At 38.5% G+C, this 18,245-nt stretch overlaps 2 protein-coding genes across 4 annotated transcripts; one reads left to right on the plus strand and one right to left on the minus strand.

Annotated features, from left to right (window-relative positions):
- The first annotated feature begins 1,555 nt into the window (after window positions 1-1,555).
- On the plus strand, window positions 1,556-7,533 carry LOC149727146 (uncharacterized). Of its 2 annotated transcripts, none has more exons than XM_089890523.1 (6): window positions 1,556-1,859; window positions 2,125-2,353; window positions 3,693-3,809; window positions 4,279-4,411; window positions 5,161-5,406; window positions 5,713-7,533. In XM_089890523.1, exons 1-6 carry the CDS (start codon window positions 1,754-1,756, stop codon window positions 6,709-6,711), a joined length of 1,830 nt encoding a protein of 609 aa, XP_089746649.1. In that variant the 5' UTR covers window positions 1,556-1,753; the 3' UTR covers window positions 6,712-7,533. The 2 variants fall into 2 exon arrangements, with proteins under 2 accessions (XP_089746649.1, XP_089746648.1); XM_089890522.1 differs by having other exon boundaries at window positions 1,557-1,859; window positions 2,122-2,353.
- Window positions 7,528-17,701, minus strand: LOC149727147 (follistatin-related protein 5-like). 2 transcript variants are annotated; one of them, XM_089890502.1, is made up of 17 exons: window positions 17,458-17,701; window positions 16,050-16,256; window positions 15,615-15,729; window positions 14,764-15,410; window positions 14,317-14,440; window positions 13,126-13,286; window positions 12,677-12,808; window positions 12,212-12,353; window positions 11,792-11,926; window positions 11,392-11,522; window positions 11,055-11,261; window positions 10,562-10,777; window positions 10,108-10,309; window positions 9,551-9,672; window positions 9,384-9,480; window positions 8,932-9,052; window positions 7,528-7,985 (listed from the first exon to the last, which is right to left on the minus strand). In XM_089890502.1, exons 1-17 carry the CDS (start codon window positions 17,650-17,652, stop codon window positions 7,856-7,858), a joined length of 3,084 nt encoding a protein of 1,027 aa, XP_089746628.1. In that variant the 5' UTR covers window positions 17,653-17,701; the 3' UTR covers window positions 7,528-7,855. The 2 variants fall into 2 exon arrangements, with proteins under 2 accessions (XP_089746628.1, XP_089746627.1); XM_089890501.1 differs by having other exon boundaries at window positions 8,932-9,055; window positions 17,458-17,700.
- Window positions 17,702-18,245: the final 544 nt, after the last annotated feature.

Genomic DNA, 18,245 nt, shown 5'->3' on the forward strand with positions numbered 1-18,245 from the left:
AGTTTAATTTACCTTTTTTAATATTCCAGCTTTTATATTTGTGATTTAGCTAAAAAAATCTGCGTTTAAAAGATATAAATAATTGTAGACTTTGACGTTGGCCCGCTGTAAGTGAATATCTGGTTTATTGCTTTAATTTAAACTAAAAGTTGTTTTTGTTATACATTGATAGAGTATTAGGTTTGGCAATTTGTATTGTGTGATCTTTTTCGCAGCTTTATCAAATCCTTTTTTTGGCAGAAACATCGTGTGGTGTTTTATAATGGAGCACGAATCGCCGTAAATATCTCCAAAAGGTTTGAGTCTTTTGAGACCAATGCGGTAACATGTTGTTGCTATAAAAACATAACAGCGACTAATGCAATAATTGGAAGATACTTTTAAGATAAAAAGGATTCCTACAAAATCACGTTCACATTAACTCGTTATGTTTTCCCACCCCGAGGATAGGGCATGCCATTAAACCGGTGAAAATAACAGGATCCCGTAAACCGCAACGCGTTATGTTACGTTCGCGTCTCAGCGACCTTGCCCGAGGCCGCCAGTCTTTACTCTGCAACGTTATAACATTGAAACGCCGAATGCAACAATTTCGTAAACGAAAGCTGTGCAAAATAATAAAGACTTGGTTTTTCATTCTGTGCCCCAGTATGTGTTCCTGTCGTCAAAAAGCTTGAAACTTAGCATGAATCTCAAAACACAAAAAAATGATAGGATTGTAGGGTAAGATAGGGCACCTTTACCACGTAATATCTAAATATTTTGATCGCGTTTTTAACCATTTACAACAGTATCTGCGGGTTGTGAGGATATGGTTTTATAATTTTTCGAATGTTCTTTCTTTACTACCAAATGGAAAGAGAAAATAAAATGAAAATGTGTCCCATCTCCCCCCACCCTGCTATCTTTACAGCTCAAGTGACTGTAGTTACCACAAGTTTATCTCGAATTGACCTAAATAAGCGCTTGCCTTCTTATTACTGCATCGTTACCTGTGACAGTTACACTAGGTTCGCAATTTCAACGACGTATAATTTTCGAATGTAAAATCCGAAAAATACAGATACTTTTAGATAAGGTATACCAGCAAGAATCATAACGAATTCGGTAGTTCGTTTGCCACTCATGATCGACGTTTACAGCGAATATAGCTTGAAAACGGGAGGTGTGCTTATTAATCCTACCCCGGGGGCATCAAGCCTTCTTGGCGGCTTCAAACGTCGCTAAACTCGGGGATAAGCGGCATGTTCGCCCGTGACTATTGTTTTGCGCTGCCGATCCGCCAGGATGTTTTGTTAATTGAGGTCTTAGCTGTGTAATAGGCCGACAATAACCGGCAAGCGCTTCCGTATTAAAAGCAGGTCTATTATCGTGAACATAATTATATGGAACGCTGTTCCGTTACTAATTAAAATAGTTAAACGGCTTGAAAATGAGCTATTTCAAGTCTCGTATAAAAACTTCAATGTTGTATTCTAAGAATGCTAGACGCCGAATTAATCCTGCTATTTATAACATTATATGTAATACAGCTTCCAGTTCCTTCATTCGGATGTACGTTAACAACACTTGTTTATTTCAGAGTTAAATAAACATAAATAGGTGTTCTGTAAAGCTATTTTTTGTTGATTCTTGACCACCTGGACCTGTCTTCACTTAATATACGAATGGCGGCTTGGATTCAAAAAATCGCCAAGTGTGTTTTCTCTTGATGTAAAACCTCCAAGGTTTTTAGGGCAAGTTTAGTGAAGAAATGCAACGACCCTGGGTGTACGAGTTCGCGCTGCTGTGTTGCATCATTTTACTGAGAGTTGGTTTAACGAAATCTGTAAAACTACCATGTCAACAGCGTTATTCAGGTATATGAATGTATTTGTAGAGTAAGATAGGAAACCATTATAAATCCCACACAGCCTAAACGGGATTTTTTACCATCAACAAAGCTTTTTTACAGTAGCTGGGCAATGGTTATAGAATTCTGTAAATATTCTTTGTTTACTACTAATTGGGACGAGAAAACAAATAAAAACATGTTCCATTTTACCCCCGCCTCACTATACTATAGAATCTCCTATGTATGTATTTTACCTACATGAAATCCAACTTATACACTTCATTCAGAAGTTGCCACAAGCGGATTCGCCACCACGTTCAGCACCACCACCACCCAAGCCACGACAACAACTATACACAGCCAAGTCACGCTTGCCCCATCCTACGTGAAGGCTAACCTGTGCTGTGGGTCACGACCTTTTAACTCTGACGTTGGTGTGTGTTGCATGGGGAGGGTCCTTCGAAAAAGTACGAGACGATGTTGCCTTGATGGGAAGCATGCTCCCTCAGAAAGCAGATGGTAATGATGAATGTAACTTATAATGTGCAGTATAAGATATAACACTGTTAGCACCTAAACCCCATATTTGCTAACCCCTTTAGCAATTGGGTATACCGTTATACCACCTATAAGCTCCATAATTTATAATCGTGTTTTTAACAATTAAAAAACGCTCTTTTATTGTCGCAAAACACACGCTTTTTTACGATAAAACTGTAACGCAAGTAGGTATATTAAAGTTTAGAAACGACGGCAAAATGTATGTTAAGCATGTTGCGTTCAAGACCACGATGTAAAACGATTGTAAGATTATGCATAGAATGCTTAGTTATCGGAGTATAATGTATTACTGTCTGCTATGTATTTTGCACGATATATTTGCCCTGAATATACGACAGATGAGGCGATAATCATAATGTCATCGTCGTAGCCATGCCGCGGGTTAGAACATGAGAGTGTCGTGACAGGTTGCGAGTCTTCATCCCCCATTAAGGATACTGGATACCCACCGTATATAAGAAGTATTAGAAGGATGGGGAAGCGCTTAAAAACTCATTATACTTGAAGTTTAAATTTGCCTTTTTTGTAAGGTGCCATCAACAGCTCGTATAAATCCTAACTCTGTACATTAAGGTATAAGAGCATATTCTCTCCTTTATTTAATTAATTTTCGTATGGTTTTGTCCTAGAGGCGATTCTGTAGTGTGAGGTGGATACTTTTAGCACATAATATCCCATACGTCCCATTCGTGTTTTAACAACTACAATAAAAATTCTTTGTTTACTTAAAATACAATCTTAACCTTATCTATACTGTATAATATATATCCATACAAGTTTCGTCTTTGAAACTTCTGATTAGATTCAATCAAAACAACTTTCATGTTACGAAACACTTTCGTTTATTTGCTCAGGCAGAGCTTGGAGCAAGCCCGAAATTAAACTTCGATTAGAAAACGCGTACTTTTGCAACTCATATAACATTTACTTGTCGTAAAATTATAATTCACTTATCTCATCATACTTTTGCGAAAACTCGTTAACTGTGAAATGATTTTTGGACATTATTTCATTTCTACATGTATATATGTATATGCGGTGCGTGTGAAAGTTGCTTACAAATTGCGCGGAGGTTTTAAAACAACAAATTGTCAAATTAATATCTGGTCAACGGTAGATACGAACAAACTCGTTTCACTTATTAATACACCTGTGGTTGGAACATAGACTTGCAAAACTGCTTTAAGTAGTTAGTGCAATGTTATTATATTTGGAAAAAAATGTACATAAATTGATAGAACTTATTTTATTCCATTCATATAACAAAGACATTATACCGATTCATTTTTTCTTCCAGCTTTTGCTATCCGTCCTCTATTTGGGTAACAGACGAGATTGACCATTTGTCTGGGATAGAGATTCAGTTTACAAGCTTGATAGAAGAGATGGATGCCACGATAGAACCGCTGCGAGAGTAAGATAACTGTATGAACTAATAATTTGCTGGATGAATGAATAGATGTAACCTATTTATCCTAGCGGGCAACGCCAACAGTCCTATACCAAGAGCGCTCCGTTTCTTGCATCTCATTAGATGCCAATAAGCTATGTCCTTATTCTGTTATTTTATCGTCAATTTTAGCAGAAAATTATTTGGTATTGATATGTTTTAAATGCTCGTATAAATATCACCCTGGCATAAAAGTAGATATAAGTGGAATGGGGGAAGATGGGACAACTTTTGCGCTTTTTTTGTTTTTTTTATAACATCCAAATATCCTGGTCGTGTTTTAAACAATTAACAACGGTCTATGAGAGTCTTGAGCATATAGTTTTACAATTCTTTGAATGTTCCTTGTTTACTACCACATGGGACGAGAAAATAGAGTTAAAATGTGTCCCAACTTCCCCCATCCTACTATAAACGTCATTCCATATTTTAGGCAAATGGTTGCAGCAGAAGAACACATCGAGTTCCTAGATTCAAAAGCGAACTCTCTTTATCAAGAATTCCTGGTCCATATTAACATGACGAGAAACAGGGATCCTGCTGAGGCAGAATATATTACTGAACTGGTAAGATTTTAATAGAAAACATTCTAGGTGGCCACAATGATACTCACGTAGTTATCAATCACCAAAAAAGTGCAATCGTGGTAGCTTCTAAGCAGACACGCTATATAGTAGGTGTAAGGAATATAAAGAATCCTGCGACTGCTGCACGCCAGCCTCGCCATGATAAATATTTGTCATTCATTCAATCAAAGCGGACCGAAACACCTTTAGTTTAGGTATTGTTCCGATCAACTCTAAAAATGTAACAAACATTAACCAAATTTGGCCTTGTTATTTAAATGTGTTGTTCAAGGTACTCTATACCATATAAGCTCTCCTGAGTGACTCAGTAATGTCAATAAAGTTCAGTTTCGAGCCCAAATATTATTATTCATCGTTAAGCTTATTATGATTCAACGCTAATTGTTTGTCTTTATCTATGAAATAATCAGTCCGTGCGTCTTGTGGCAAGGAAAGCTCTTTCAGTGTATATTTTCACAAACACTCGTCGCAAATATACCGCGTTTTTATAGGGTAAACTTGTGCGTTACGACGACGATTCGTAACCGAGCTAACCATAGGAAAGCGTAAGCAATTGCAACTTTTATTGGAGCTATTCTAACGGATCCACAAAACGCCCACTGAATTAAAACGAAGTATTGCTTGGGAAGTGGGATTTTCAATTTGTTAGATACATGTCAATTTGGGAGCTTCAATCAATGCTTTGCAGTTTCTTCTCGAAAATAGTTATTTGGTTACTACTTTTATAGATATCCTTTCTTGTTGCAAATGAGGCGAACGTTGAAAACGCTCGAAAGCGATTAGGAGCTCTTGAAAAGGAGTCCATGGAGCTTTTAGATGCTGTCGTCCAGTCGGAGGAAGAAGAATACTCTCAAACATCATCCCAAACCACGAGGACAACTGATGTCCTCACACACTCCTCACTCCGGAGGTTGCGAAGAGAAATACAGACGATGAACACGACGGTGGAGACGGCGGAGAAGCTGATGGACATTGTAAATGACTTTGTTTGTTTCCACAAGCACTGTGGTCGATATTATAAAATGTTATTTATTTAGAAACCATTTGAATCTCAATCAAATTCTAAAAACTGTAGGTTAGTTCAGATAACAAAGCATTTAAATTTATGGAAATCTGGGCTTAAAGTCTTCGCAACTACCAGAACGCTGTTCCAGAAGTTAAAATTATTTATTAATCTTTTTGAACGGCATTCCGACTAAAATCCAGTTGTAGGCATGGCGTATCACTACACGATAAGCCTAAACAAATCAAATGTAAATATGAGATAACTTGTTTTGCAGGTTCGGCAAGAAATCGAACAAAATCTTCCCGTCCCAGAATTCAATCGCCAAGAAGCGATCAGGCTCACCATAGAACGACAGAACGTTCTAATGAACATTACTCGTGAGAATAGGGCACTTTCTGAGCTCCGGAACCGAGTTCAAATCCTAACTCGCATCCAAAACATTCTTAGAGCAGATCGGGACTTGCTCGTTAACCTCCGACAGTTCTTGGATTCTCTTCTTGATCTTGTTCTTCAGATGGAGGCGGCTGATCGGGAAGAGAACCAGGAATTTGAAGAGGAAGTATTAAGGAAGAGGCGCAAAAGAGCAGCTGGGAGTATTGTCGATGCATTAGATCTTCTTCTTAATCCGGATGGAAACAAAATCATCACTAGTCCTCTTCCTGATGAAAATATTTTAGTCCCGGAGAACGGGAACCATCATAATGATGTAAACCAAACCTCAAACCCGACTTCATCATCTGGTGAGACCGGGATTCGAACCTCAACTACTGCACGAACAACCTCATCACCGCCTCCTGCTCCACCGACTGCGCGACCGTGCGATTTTTCACCGTGGGAAAGATACACCGCTACTTTCTTGCAGCGGGCAAACTTGGTCGCTATCGACCTTGAAGAACTGGGCGCGCCTAGCGAAACCGCGGAGGGCGAAAGCACTGAAGGCGAAACAATGACTGCTAGCAGGAGCAGTCGAACCGAGAATCATTATTTTGCGACGCGATCCGGTACACAGGTGCTGCCGGAAACGGAAACGAACTCTGCTAACTCGCAGAGTAGAAGCTCAAGGCGACGAAGAGACTTATCGTTACACGTACCTAGCCGAAAGCTGCGTTTATCTCTAGAATGCTCCCGTCAGTTCCGACAGGGTGCGTTCTTTTGGTTTCGAGAATTTAGGAAATACGGTCTTGCAAAGCGGGACAAAAAAATGTTTCGACGCGTTTTGTCAACCGCTGCAAAACATACCTCAAATCTGCTGTGCAAGAATATTAGCTACTAACAAGAGCCTCGACGTCGTTTCAACAAATATAGAAGCTCAGTTTAAAGATAACAGCAACAAAATAATATCCACACCATCTTTTAGCAAATTAGATTTAATCGCTTAAGATTCCTTTTCTTCAGCAGGATTTGAAATCAAAGATGAAATAACGAGCTGTTATCTTTATTTCCATCATAAAAATGCCATAACCAGTACCATTTGCTTTATTTTTTTCTCACGAGAACTTTCTCTGCTCAGCGTAGTTGCGGGTTGTTTTAAGCAAATGTTTTATCCAGATAGTTGACTCATTATTTATGCCATGAGCATATTGTTTGTCTGCTTCCTTTCCTTTTTAGATCATTTTAATTGGATGTAAGCCTACTATGTGCCTCCATACCAACCTACTGTACCTTTCTCATTCAAACATATTAGTTTGCAACATTCGTTGAGAAAAATGAAATAAGTTATTCGGCAAGTGTTATAACTTGACTGATAAGAAACAAAATTTGATTCTTCATATAGTAGGTTGGGGGAAGACGGGACACCTTTTGCACTTAATAACCAACTAGGCTGATCGTGTTTTAGGGTTCGATCATTAAAACCGATGTATGGGAGTCGTGGGTTTATAATTATTTAAATGTTCTTCGTTTACTACAAAATGGGTTAAGAAAATAGAATGAAAAGGCATCCCATCTCCCCGCACCCTATATGGGCTATAACTCTTTTCCTTCTCCTTTGTACCAGTTCTACTTTTTCCTCTCTGCTGTCGTAGTCAACATTAGTCTAAATGTTAACACCTACAGTACTTTGCTCATGCTCTGAAGAATTTAAACTCGATTTAAATTGTCGTCGTTCATCTAATAGTATATATTCAAGTTTTGTGCAGCGCTTGGATAATCAAGTATGTACAACGTCAAAGAGATTTATAGATTCGGCCGTTTTTGTGCTAAGGATACAGATCATAAATGTGGAATGAAGTTTTGTCATAAACACTTCTCAAAATGGCCAACTTATACTTACGGGTATTGTCAGCAATTTTCGAATTGGTGTCTGCTACAATTTTACAGTTAACAGTAAGATAAATAGAGAAAAAGGTCAATACATTTTACAACATAACAACCAGAGTACACTGCTGTACAATCGTTCAAAAACACCCCATGCTATTTCATCGTCCATCAACCCACGTGACTGCCATCGCATCTGTGACGTCATGAAGGCGACAAGAAATCTCTTTTGTTTCAGCATTTATGACGTCAACACCATTCTCGCCGGCTGTTGCAACATGGCGGTCGTACCTGAAATTTAAAGTTTTAGTTAAGAGCATAATTGTAGCCTACATGGAGGTCCACTTAGCAGCAAGCTGTTTAATAATGAATTCTGGTTACCGCAAACACCTGTCCCTGCTGGTCTGCGGCGTGTATTGCCAGACAGGCAGAACCAGCTTGCAGTTTTTATTCAATTATGTAGTTAGTACTTCAGGTTAGCAATACAAGTCAATAAGAAAGATTCCGTTTTAACAAGTGATGATTTAATCCTGCTTTAACCGGTAATAGGGTGGGGTACGATGGGACATGGCTTCAGTCTTTTTTCGTCCCATTTGGCTTTTTAAGTGTTATCGGTATCCTATATCACCCCACAGTACTATACCACGCAATCTGTACCGCTCAATTTAAGACTTCGGTAACGCAGTTTAAGTGTAGTTTAGTTTAAGATTCCGTGCACATTTCGGTACTGTGCATATTGCAGACAGCAGATAATCGTGTGATTTATGAGTTGTGTAAACACACCGGTGGCTTAACAACACATCTCGTCTGGTATGGCAATGTTAAACTCTATGAACTTTAAATTCGTTAAACGGCAACCGTTTATCTTACAAATATTTTTTATTAAGACAGCTTGTTTGTGGTTTGGGTGTTTAAAATGTGTCGATGTTACACCAAACAGAGATACTGAAAGCATTAATTACGTGATTTACCGGTGATCATGTAGGTGGCGTGGCATAAATAGCCTACCTAATGTCCAACATATTTAATATTTTTTCCATTTTTTTTCATTTTTTCCTGAATCCACACCAAATTTTGTGGTAAACAAAAAACATTCAAAGAATTATAAAACTATATCCTCACGACTCCTATAGACCATTGTTAATTGTTTAAAACACGATCAGGATATTTGGGTATTTAGGGCTTAAGGTGTCCCATCTTCCCCCACCCTACTATATATGAATATTTCGTCTCTTACCAAGAACTTGCTACCAACATTCTACTTCGGTCGCTCCATGGGAACTTTTCCACTTGTAGTGGTCGAGTGAGGCCGTCAATTACTCCCACGTCACCTGTTCCAGCGTCCAGGTGCATGACCTCTGCTGCAAAAATACATATAGGTCGATTAAGTGCAGCTGGATTAGCATTAGAAAGCAGAATTCATTGTGACTAAGATCCAGGTCTATAAACTGACGTAAACCGCGGCAGGATTTCGCCATTTAAAATAGAAACATAGGTTTACTGCCGGGTGTTTCCGAGTGTAGACCTACGAGTATACCATTTAGTTTGTCAGGTTTATAGGTCAATGCTAAATGTTGACGTTTGCATGTTTTATGTGCACCACCATTGCGCTGGTATACTTTGATGCAAGTTTTGTGTGAGCCTATAGGCTACCCACACATAAAATTCATAATTAGACTCTTGTAATACCTTGCGCCGCTGACGAAATGTATACTGTTGTTTGTCGTAGGTTAGAATGATGCTGTTCGAACGCAGCATCTGACACAGCGAAGTTAGTGTGCAACACCTGTGGAAGAAAATGCCGCTGTCAGTTGTGGTTTTGTTGGCGGTTGTTAACTAGAGGTTCTCAAACTTACAATGGCTTCACTTAAGTCTCCAGTTGTGGTCACGTTGTAGACTCTAACTTGTTGTTTGTGTGGGTAGACTCTTAGCACATGTTGTCCGTCCCGAGAAGTGTATTCGGTATCGTAGTCGGTTTCTACAAAAAATAACAAGTGTTAGTAATTCTAGTTATTTGCATAGATTTAAAAATTTTAAAATGTAACCTCGACAATAAATTGAAAACTTTATAAAACAAATATGTAATAATGGAACATTTTGATACAGGGAATACGGAATAGTATATAAAAATCTATAAAAATCCATAAAAATCCACAAAAATCCACAAAAATCCACAAAAATCCACAAAAATCTACAAAAATCTACAAAAATCTACAAAAATCTACAAAAATCTACAAAAATCTACAAAAATCTATAAAAATCTATAAAAATCTATAAAAATCTATAAAAATCTATAAAAATCTATAAAAATCTATAAAAAGTCTATAAAAAGTCTATAAAAATACCCTAATTAACATAACGAAAACTCGTTTAAATAAAAAATATATAAAAAAAACACATATGACAGTCTCACCCTCCATGGCGTTCACCACCTTTCCCGTCAATAATTCGACAGTGAGTGTCCGTGGGAGTTCCCCTTCCTGGGCATGACACGTGACATGCAAGCGACCTCCAATTTGTTGGTAGAACAACTTCCTTGGTGTACATGCTTGTGGGGCGAGGTTAATCACCACGTCGTCATACAACAATGTGGCAAGGTTTAACATGTATATTGCCTGTATAATAAACGGTACTTTATACTGAATATATTCTATAGATTTGGTAAGCGTGAAAGGTTCTTCGTTGCGGCGCACTAACGGGCCTGGGATTTGGCCCAACATTTGCCCTGTTACTCCAGTGTTTGCAATACCGGTCATCAAACTTTTGGTCTTAATTAAAGAGCGTACGGTGTGAAAACGACGTGCTGTATGTTTCGTGTTGTTAATTAAGGGTCATATAGGGGATTTGGTAGCGTTTCGTTGCCATACCTGTTGGTCCTTGTGAAGAACGTAACCATATCTTGACTGAGTGTTAAGCGGGCCCTCAGGCGCGACGAAGAAACTGTATACAGATAGATCGAGAGTGTTGCCGCCATCTAGAGGTTGTATTTGTGCCGCTAAATGCATCCCGGGAACACTGGCGGCGTAGATAATTTGAAGATTTGATCGATCCCTCGTAGCATCGACCCAGCAGTGGACAAACAACTATTGAGGAAAAACATAAAATAAATCTTTTAGTGCATTTTGCGGTTGGGCAAATGTAGATGTTCTTATATCGTGTATAAAGAATTTAAACCCAAACACTTTTTGCAACCTACTTCTTTTGATTTAGAAAATAGCCGTCGCGTTAAGCTTACAACAGTTATTGCATGGGTAAATTAACATTTAAATTTCGGTAGTTTGTGTGCATGTGGGACAAGACCGATACTTTAAGCATAGTTATTCAAGAAATATCAATCTGCATTTCGAATAAGATAATTACCTGGTCTGTTGACCGAACATAATGCAGCTCCACGGGCAACGGGTCAGTTGCCAACACTTCTACAACTCTCTGTAGTCGCAAATCAACAACAACGACACGATTTTCTCGAGGCTGTGCCACGTAGACGAACCTGGATCCCACTACTACAGCGCTGGACCAATTGCAGTGGCGAACACCGTCGTCTAATGACATCTGACATAGCTTGTTCTAAAACATAGGGATGTTTTTAACGTGGTAATGACTAACGTTATACAGGCTATTAGAGGAACACATATTTTAATGGTGTAACTTTTTTCCACCTAATAATAAACGTCATTTTGGATTATTAAATGTTTACCTGTCTGAGTAAACCAGGCAAAGTCTCGTCTGCTTGTATACGTCGAAGAACTTGACAAGACTTCGGATCTAAAATGACAATTCCATGTTCATGGAAAATGAAGAATGCAGCAATCTCTCCGTTCGCGTACTCTGTTAACAACACACAACTTAAAAAAATATCAACCAAATGGCTATGCATATTTTGGGTGGAAGGCCAAATCAGGCCCGAATTCCGCATCTCTGGTGGCCATTATTGATTTAGGACCAAATCCATATAGGCACATAGAGGTTATAAAGGTGTTATACAACTATGGTCCTGCGACCTATAGACTGGACAGTTTTATTTGAGGTTTAAGTGTATTAAGGTTATTGAAATAAAGGTTATCCACAATAAATGAGTCAAAGTATCAAACGTTTACCTGACTGTTCGACCAAATCTTCCACAAAAACAGCTCCTATCTCTTCATTGGTACCAGCAGGATTGGTTGCCACGCAACTATAAGCTGCGCTGTCCGACTCCTGCGCAGCGTTAATGTGCAACTCCGTATTGTTGCCTGGTTGTAAAACAAACAATGTGTCGATTAAAAGATTTTATAGTATTCCGGATAATAGGCCAAGTCTAGCTGAAGTTCAAGGCCCCCTGTCGTGCTTTGCTGCACTACCTCGCCGACATAGATTAGAACCTTATTGGTAGCCTATCAACACATAAAAACAGTAAACCTAGAAACATCCACATACAAAAGCACTATCAATATACACAAAAGCATACGAAAACATTAAGCTCAAGAATGCCATTGGTATACTTATGGAAATAGAACCACTGTATTATCATTGCTTACTCATAATGACGTATCTTCCGCTTTCCATTTCTAATTCGTCCCCGTTCATCAACCACGTGATGTGGGGTGGGGGGACTCCCCTCACGTGACAAAGAACACTCAGACTGCTTCCGGTTACGACATGTTGACTTCGTGGGTAAATCTGTGAAATGAATTGTTAAGTTTACAGTAATTGCATGGTCTGTCGTGAACCCGATTTCCTAATGAAATGATAAAAAAGCTCTATACAGTGATCCATGGAATACAGATATAAAATAGCTGTAACTCTATATTCGGACTTCGTCTATTATACTTCATACAGCTGGTGTTTTACTGCGTCTAGCAAGACCAAGGATATAGTCCAAGAGCTGGACCTTGGACACATGGTATACGTTTGTACTGCGGTCGCCTTATAATCTATAATTCATATACAACCATTCATATGAGCATCGCTATCGGATCAAATTATCTCTTCATGAGACTGACCTGAACTTGAGGTGCTGCATGTACAGAGAGTCGAATCACTTGTTCGATGTCTGGTCGCTTTCTTGCGTGACAACTGTAGTTGCCTGCATGCCTTGGAGTAACTTGTGTAATCATCATTTGGTCGCCGTCAACCTAAAAACAAAAGGTACTTGAATTCTGGTTTAGAGCCACTAGTACTCTCATGGCAAATCATTACTTTGCGAGCCAAAGTGTCGGCTACCTGTTGAAGCCGACTTAATCGGGGTAATAATGCAAGGTTACGAAAACGTTTACGAAAACATTGGATCGCAATCTATTAAACTGCCTAAAGAACTCCGCAAAACATAACGCCTGCCAACAGCAGCATAAGGTATGGTTCTACCATAGTCTACTCAAATGTATTAGGTTAGCCATGGTTGAACTATCATTCAGGATCTATAGAAACACAGCCACTTGTAAGAATAACTCACTTCTACACTAGGCTCGCCTTGTGCTTGTAAGTCGTATCCATAATGCCGCCATATTGGATTCGGGTCGCCTTGTATTCCACACTGTAGCGTGACACTACCTCCGTATATTGCCGCCTTGTTGACAATTCGGTTCTCCTCGGGCAGATGTAGGACGGTAACATCTAAGGATATCATTAATTATAGATGATTTCTCGCATATACGTTGGCCTTGGCCCTTTAAACTTGTTTATACGCTTGTTCGTTCTGCTCTAATGTGCAATCAGTTATATGGAAATTGTGCGACAAATAAAATTAGAAAACGAAGGTCGCATCGATCGAAAGATTTCATAAATTATTTATAAGGATTTATACTGAAGAGTATTACGTCATATTGCATTGGAATAACGTCATTTTAACCCTGTTCCCAAAAAAATCACAGTTTATGTATAGAATTTTATAAAAATGTATAAATTTCATAGGAGCGGGGCTAATATAATAAAGTGGGGGTAAAATGGGACATGTTTCAATGTCCTATCTTGTCTCATTTGGTAGTAAACAAAGAATATTCGCAAAATTATATAACTGTAACCGCGCAAAAGAGTGCTGTTAATTATGCAAAACGAGATCAAGAAATATAGGATTTAGATGCAAGGTATTCCATCCTACCCCACAGTACTATACGTACTTTGTAATTTAACGATAAAAAATAGAACGACGTGGTCCTATGAGGTTTATATAGGGCATGGGAATGCACGCGTGTCTGATATTTTGATTGTATCGCCTGTTACATGTCATGCAATATGGCGCGATCGATCATTGTAATGAAATAGTGCTGTATGGTGTGAAGCGATGCGTGAATACAACGGTGGATATGAAATAAAAATGCAATTACTGAGATTGATTGCGTGAATATGACGTTTCGGAGATTAGATTGGTCACTCGGGACGGAGTAGGAAATTGGCAATCTTATTGGATTGTGGTCTGCTGTATTGAACAGTAGCACGTAAACTTATTTTTTTATATAGATATAGATATTATTGTTGTGTAATATTTTATACTCCATACAAAAGTTAAAAAAGATTATATATTTCTGTAAATATTCATTTTCCCACCAAATAATGCGATAAAACAGAATGAAAATCTATATTATCTTACCCCACCCTATATAACTAGATAGCAAGTACCGCAGAAAGATAAACATCGAATGCTTACTGTATAGCTTGAGCAATTCCTGAATATCTAATGCATGATCTTGGTTGAGGTCGCCGTATCTTAGGAGATGGAAGAGGGAGCAAGGAGGAGGGAAAACTGAATCCAAGTCCTCCAGCATCGACAGCTAGAAAATCAAATCAATTAAAATCAATTACGTATACTCAAAATCCATCGGTAATCGTGTACAACCAAGTATATAACCCAGTGATAACTAATTGGTTATCAAATTGTTAGCCATACATAAAAAATAATTACCTACAAAGTTACATACGTGGCAACTCGTAAGCGGACACAAGCTGTATAAAACAGAACACCCGTGTCATAACGATTGTCTTTGACCAGCCACGCGAGAGTAATTAAGTTACGTTGATGGAACAGTTTACTGTATGCTTGCCAATCGTAAAAAGTAACTTATAACATATACCTTAATGCAAGTTATATACAAACCTGGTATATTTCGTCACTACCAACAAAACCATCCATATCAATGTCCATGAAGCGGAATATACTCTTCACGCCGTCGCCTCTGATGTCATTCGTGATGATGTCATCATAAGGTACGAGGCCATCGTCCCCGAACACAATAATGTTGGTAGCCTGGGTTTCAGGAGCTACAGTGCTTTGCTCTTGGACAGATGTCTCTTCTAATGTTTCATCGTTTGTCATTTCTTCGCCGCCAGATTGGACATCGATTAGATCTGTAACAGGGGTTTCTGTACTTGGCGGACTGTCTATGTCAATTTGAACAATATCATCGTTTGCGGTTTGAAGTTCAGATGTACTTTGGTCTGACACGTTTGGTGCCATGAATGAATCTGCGACTGTTTCAAGCGGTACAGACATGACTTCGTCCTCTGCCAGCATTTCCGATCTTCCTAAAATGATTTTCCGTGTTGGTTCAACGACTGGATCCACTGTCGGTTGCCTTCTTCCTTTCTTGTGATGGTGGTGGGATCTTCCAGTGCTCCTTCTTCTTCTCCGGGGAGCAGCATCTTCAGAATGCTCGTCAGAGAGGCTGAAACGAGATTTTGCCTCGTGGTATTCTAAGAGACGAGTACGGAAGCTGTCTAAATCGTGGAGTTCACATGTCGATCCTGTACACGGAGAAAATGTGTTTACAATTACGTCAATTCAATCAATTGATTGCAAAGCTCAATATAACATAGCAGCTGCAAAAGGAACTCTTAAATTAGAATGTAAAAAGCCTTAATGAATGGGCACGAAATATATTGATTATATCGTGAAAGTGGAATAAAATTAAGATTGTATGCTTCCAAACCAACAACACTGAACCTTACGTTGGTAAAAGCAGTCTTTGTGTCGAGCATCGTAAATGTCTTGTCCGATCACACACGCTGCTCTGTGCATCTCACAATGGTTTTCATAATAGAGGCCGTCAGTTCCGCATACAGGCTGTAATAGACAGTCTTTGTAACTTTCCGAATTATAGTTAAAATTCTATCTCTGTTAAGCGGTATGTTCGTAATAATAGCGTATATTGTGCCCATTTGTAACGTGTTTAATACACTGTAGTTGCAAAATACTTAGGAACACTGTCTTATTAATTACTTAGTATAAATGGAAGACACCTTTTATGCTATAAGGTTAAAATCCTAGACCAGAGTTTGCCCTTAACCCCTAATTACACAGGCTGTATATAAGCTGTTTGGCAACTGCATAATACTTCACACAAATAATACACCTTGTGTTTCGTATGTTCCTTTGTAATATACCTTCTTAATAGCCTTGCAATGGCTTTTGCACACACAACTTGCTCGGCCGGTCCGTTGATCAACTTCGCATTTCTGGCCAAGGTAGCAACGTTTAAAGTAGCATGGATGGGGCTTTCGTTTGAGCAGCAGAGGTGATTTCGCGCTCAGAGCTCCTCTGTATAAAGGCCGACGATGTACGATCGTTTTCCGTGGTACAAGATCATTTTCCTGTTAAAAAAACTGACGTCGTATGCTTTTTTACGTGATAACTTCATTATTTATAAACCCATATTAATATTTTATTCAGCGACGGCATGCAAGCGCAGTACACTGATCATAGAGTTGTAAGTGCCTACATGTGTCTATAGGAGTCAAATAGAAAGCGTTTACCAATTGCCATAAACAAGTATTAGCAAAAAAACGGCGAAGCTTCTGTTGTAACCATTTTGTTTTCTAAATAATGGTTTACAGTTTGATCCATAACCGCATAGGTCGGTAATTACATGCAGTGGTTTATCGATCTTTTAACCCTTTTTTAAAACACCGGAAATATACAGGGTATTCTTACTCTTTTACACATCATACCATTTCTTTATATACTGTGATCTAAATTCGTTTGGTTCCGGCATATAAACTATTTTTTCTTATAAATCAAATAAAGGTGAAACGATTTCCAATTCCGTACCCGATTATTGGGTTATACAAAGGAAATTCCGTAACCACATAACGCTTATACAGTTTTAAAGATAGAGACTGCATCAGGAGCAACGTGGAGTGTATATTCAAGTCTACTGTTTAGTTTTAGTACATAGTGTATATGGTGCTTGTAGTCTTGTGATACTGAGGACCCATATCGATTGGTTGCACGAGATATGGCAGTGGATGGCTATGGTGAATAATTCATTGAAAGTTTTGTGCGACGTGGCATACATAATACATGAAGAATGCAGCGAGTTAATTAAACTATAAGCCGCTTTTTGTGCGCACCGCCATTATACTGAAGAATATACACCCCTTGTGCAGTTTTAAAGAATAATGGAGATTTAAAACATACAACTTTACAGTAGAACCACATAGTGTACTGTGTGATGAGTATACTATACGGTATGTTGTCCGATTGTTCAAGACTATATATGTGAAAATACACATGAGGTCTTGTTTTTCCGTAGCCAATATGCGTATTTATATACTGTAAATCTCTATCATCAAGTTTTGTGTGGTTTAAATCTCCTGGTCAAGCCCGCAGCTTCTAAGGTTATTTGGTCAACAATAACTAATATAAAAATTTATTTCACAAGTATTCGACTTCGGGCAAGAGTGATTTGTATCAAACACCTCAAAAGCATCTACTAACTTTAAAAATGATTTCTTTTAATTTTGAATTCTATTTTTATTTTGCGGTGTGTACTAACAAGATAAAATAAATCACCTCGTGTCGCTCAAGTTTCAAGGCACCAGGTCGTTGGAACGAAACCTTATCCGTCTTTTTTCCAAGACCTTTCTTTTCGGTGACAGTAGTCTGGGTTGATTGAAATGATGTTACCCCCTCTGCAACAACAACCACCGCCAAAATAAGCGTTGCTACCGCCAACATACGGGAGATGGTACAACGAATAGAATGCATTTTCTACTTTCTATTGAAACATTGATCATTTTAGATATATAAATACTTTCTGGTTTTAAACCTTAAAACTGTAGCCTCTATACTTCCTATGATAACTTAAATAGATTTACTTATATTGTATACACCATGCAGTAACTCTGTCTGTATATTATATAGTGAGTGCACTGGAGGGTTTATGGACCTCTTGCATGCCACCACCCAAATATATACTTTGTTGCGCAATCATGGGTGCGGGGAATGGGAACATATGGTGTTTCCTTCTTTTCTTTTTCTGATCGACCTGCAGCGCGCTATGCAGTTCCTTCTCTTCCCTTGAGGTCGAATGCAGATGCCTTTTTCGACTTTTCAGCGCACGATAAATCGATATTCCCATTACCAAAATCCCCGCCTTTGCATTTCAAAAGATGAGACCTGATTTTAGTAAAAGCTGTAAACAAGACCAACGTATATAGTACTGTGGGGGAAATAGGATAGCGTTAGCACTTATAAATCCTACATTTTCTTATCGTGTTTTTATCAATTTATAACGCCATTTGAGTCGTGTGAATATGGTTATATTTTTATGTTTAAATATTCTTTGTTTACCACCAAAC

This window comes from Ciona robusta, chromosome 12 (assembly GCF_009617815.1).
Source record: "Ciona robusta chromosome 12, ASM961781v2".
Classification (NCBI taxonomy): Eukaryota; Metazoa; Chordata; class Ascidiacea; order Phlebobranchia; family Cionidae; genus Ciona; species Ciona robusta.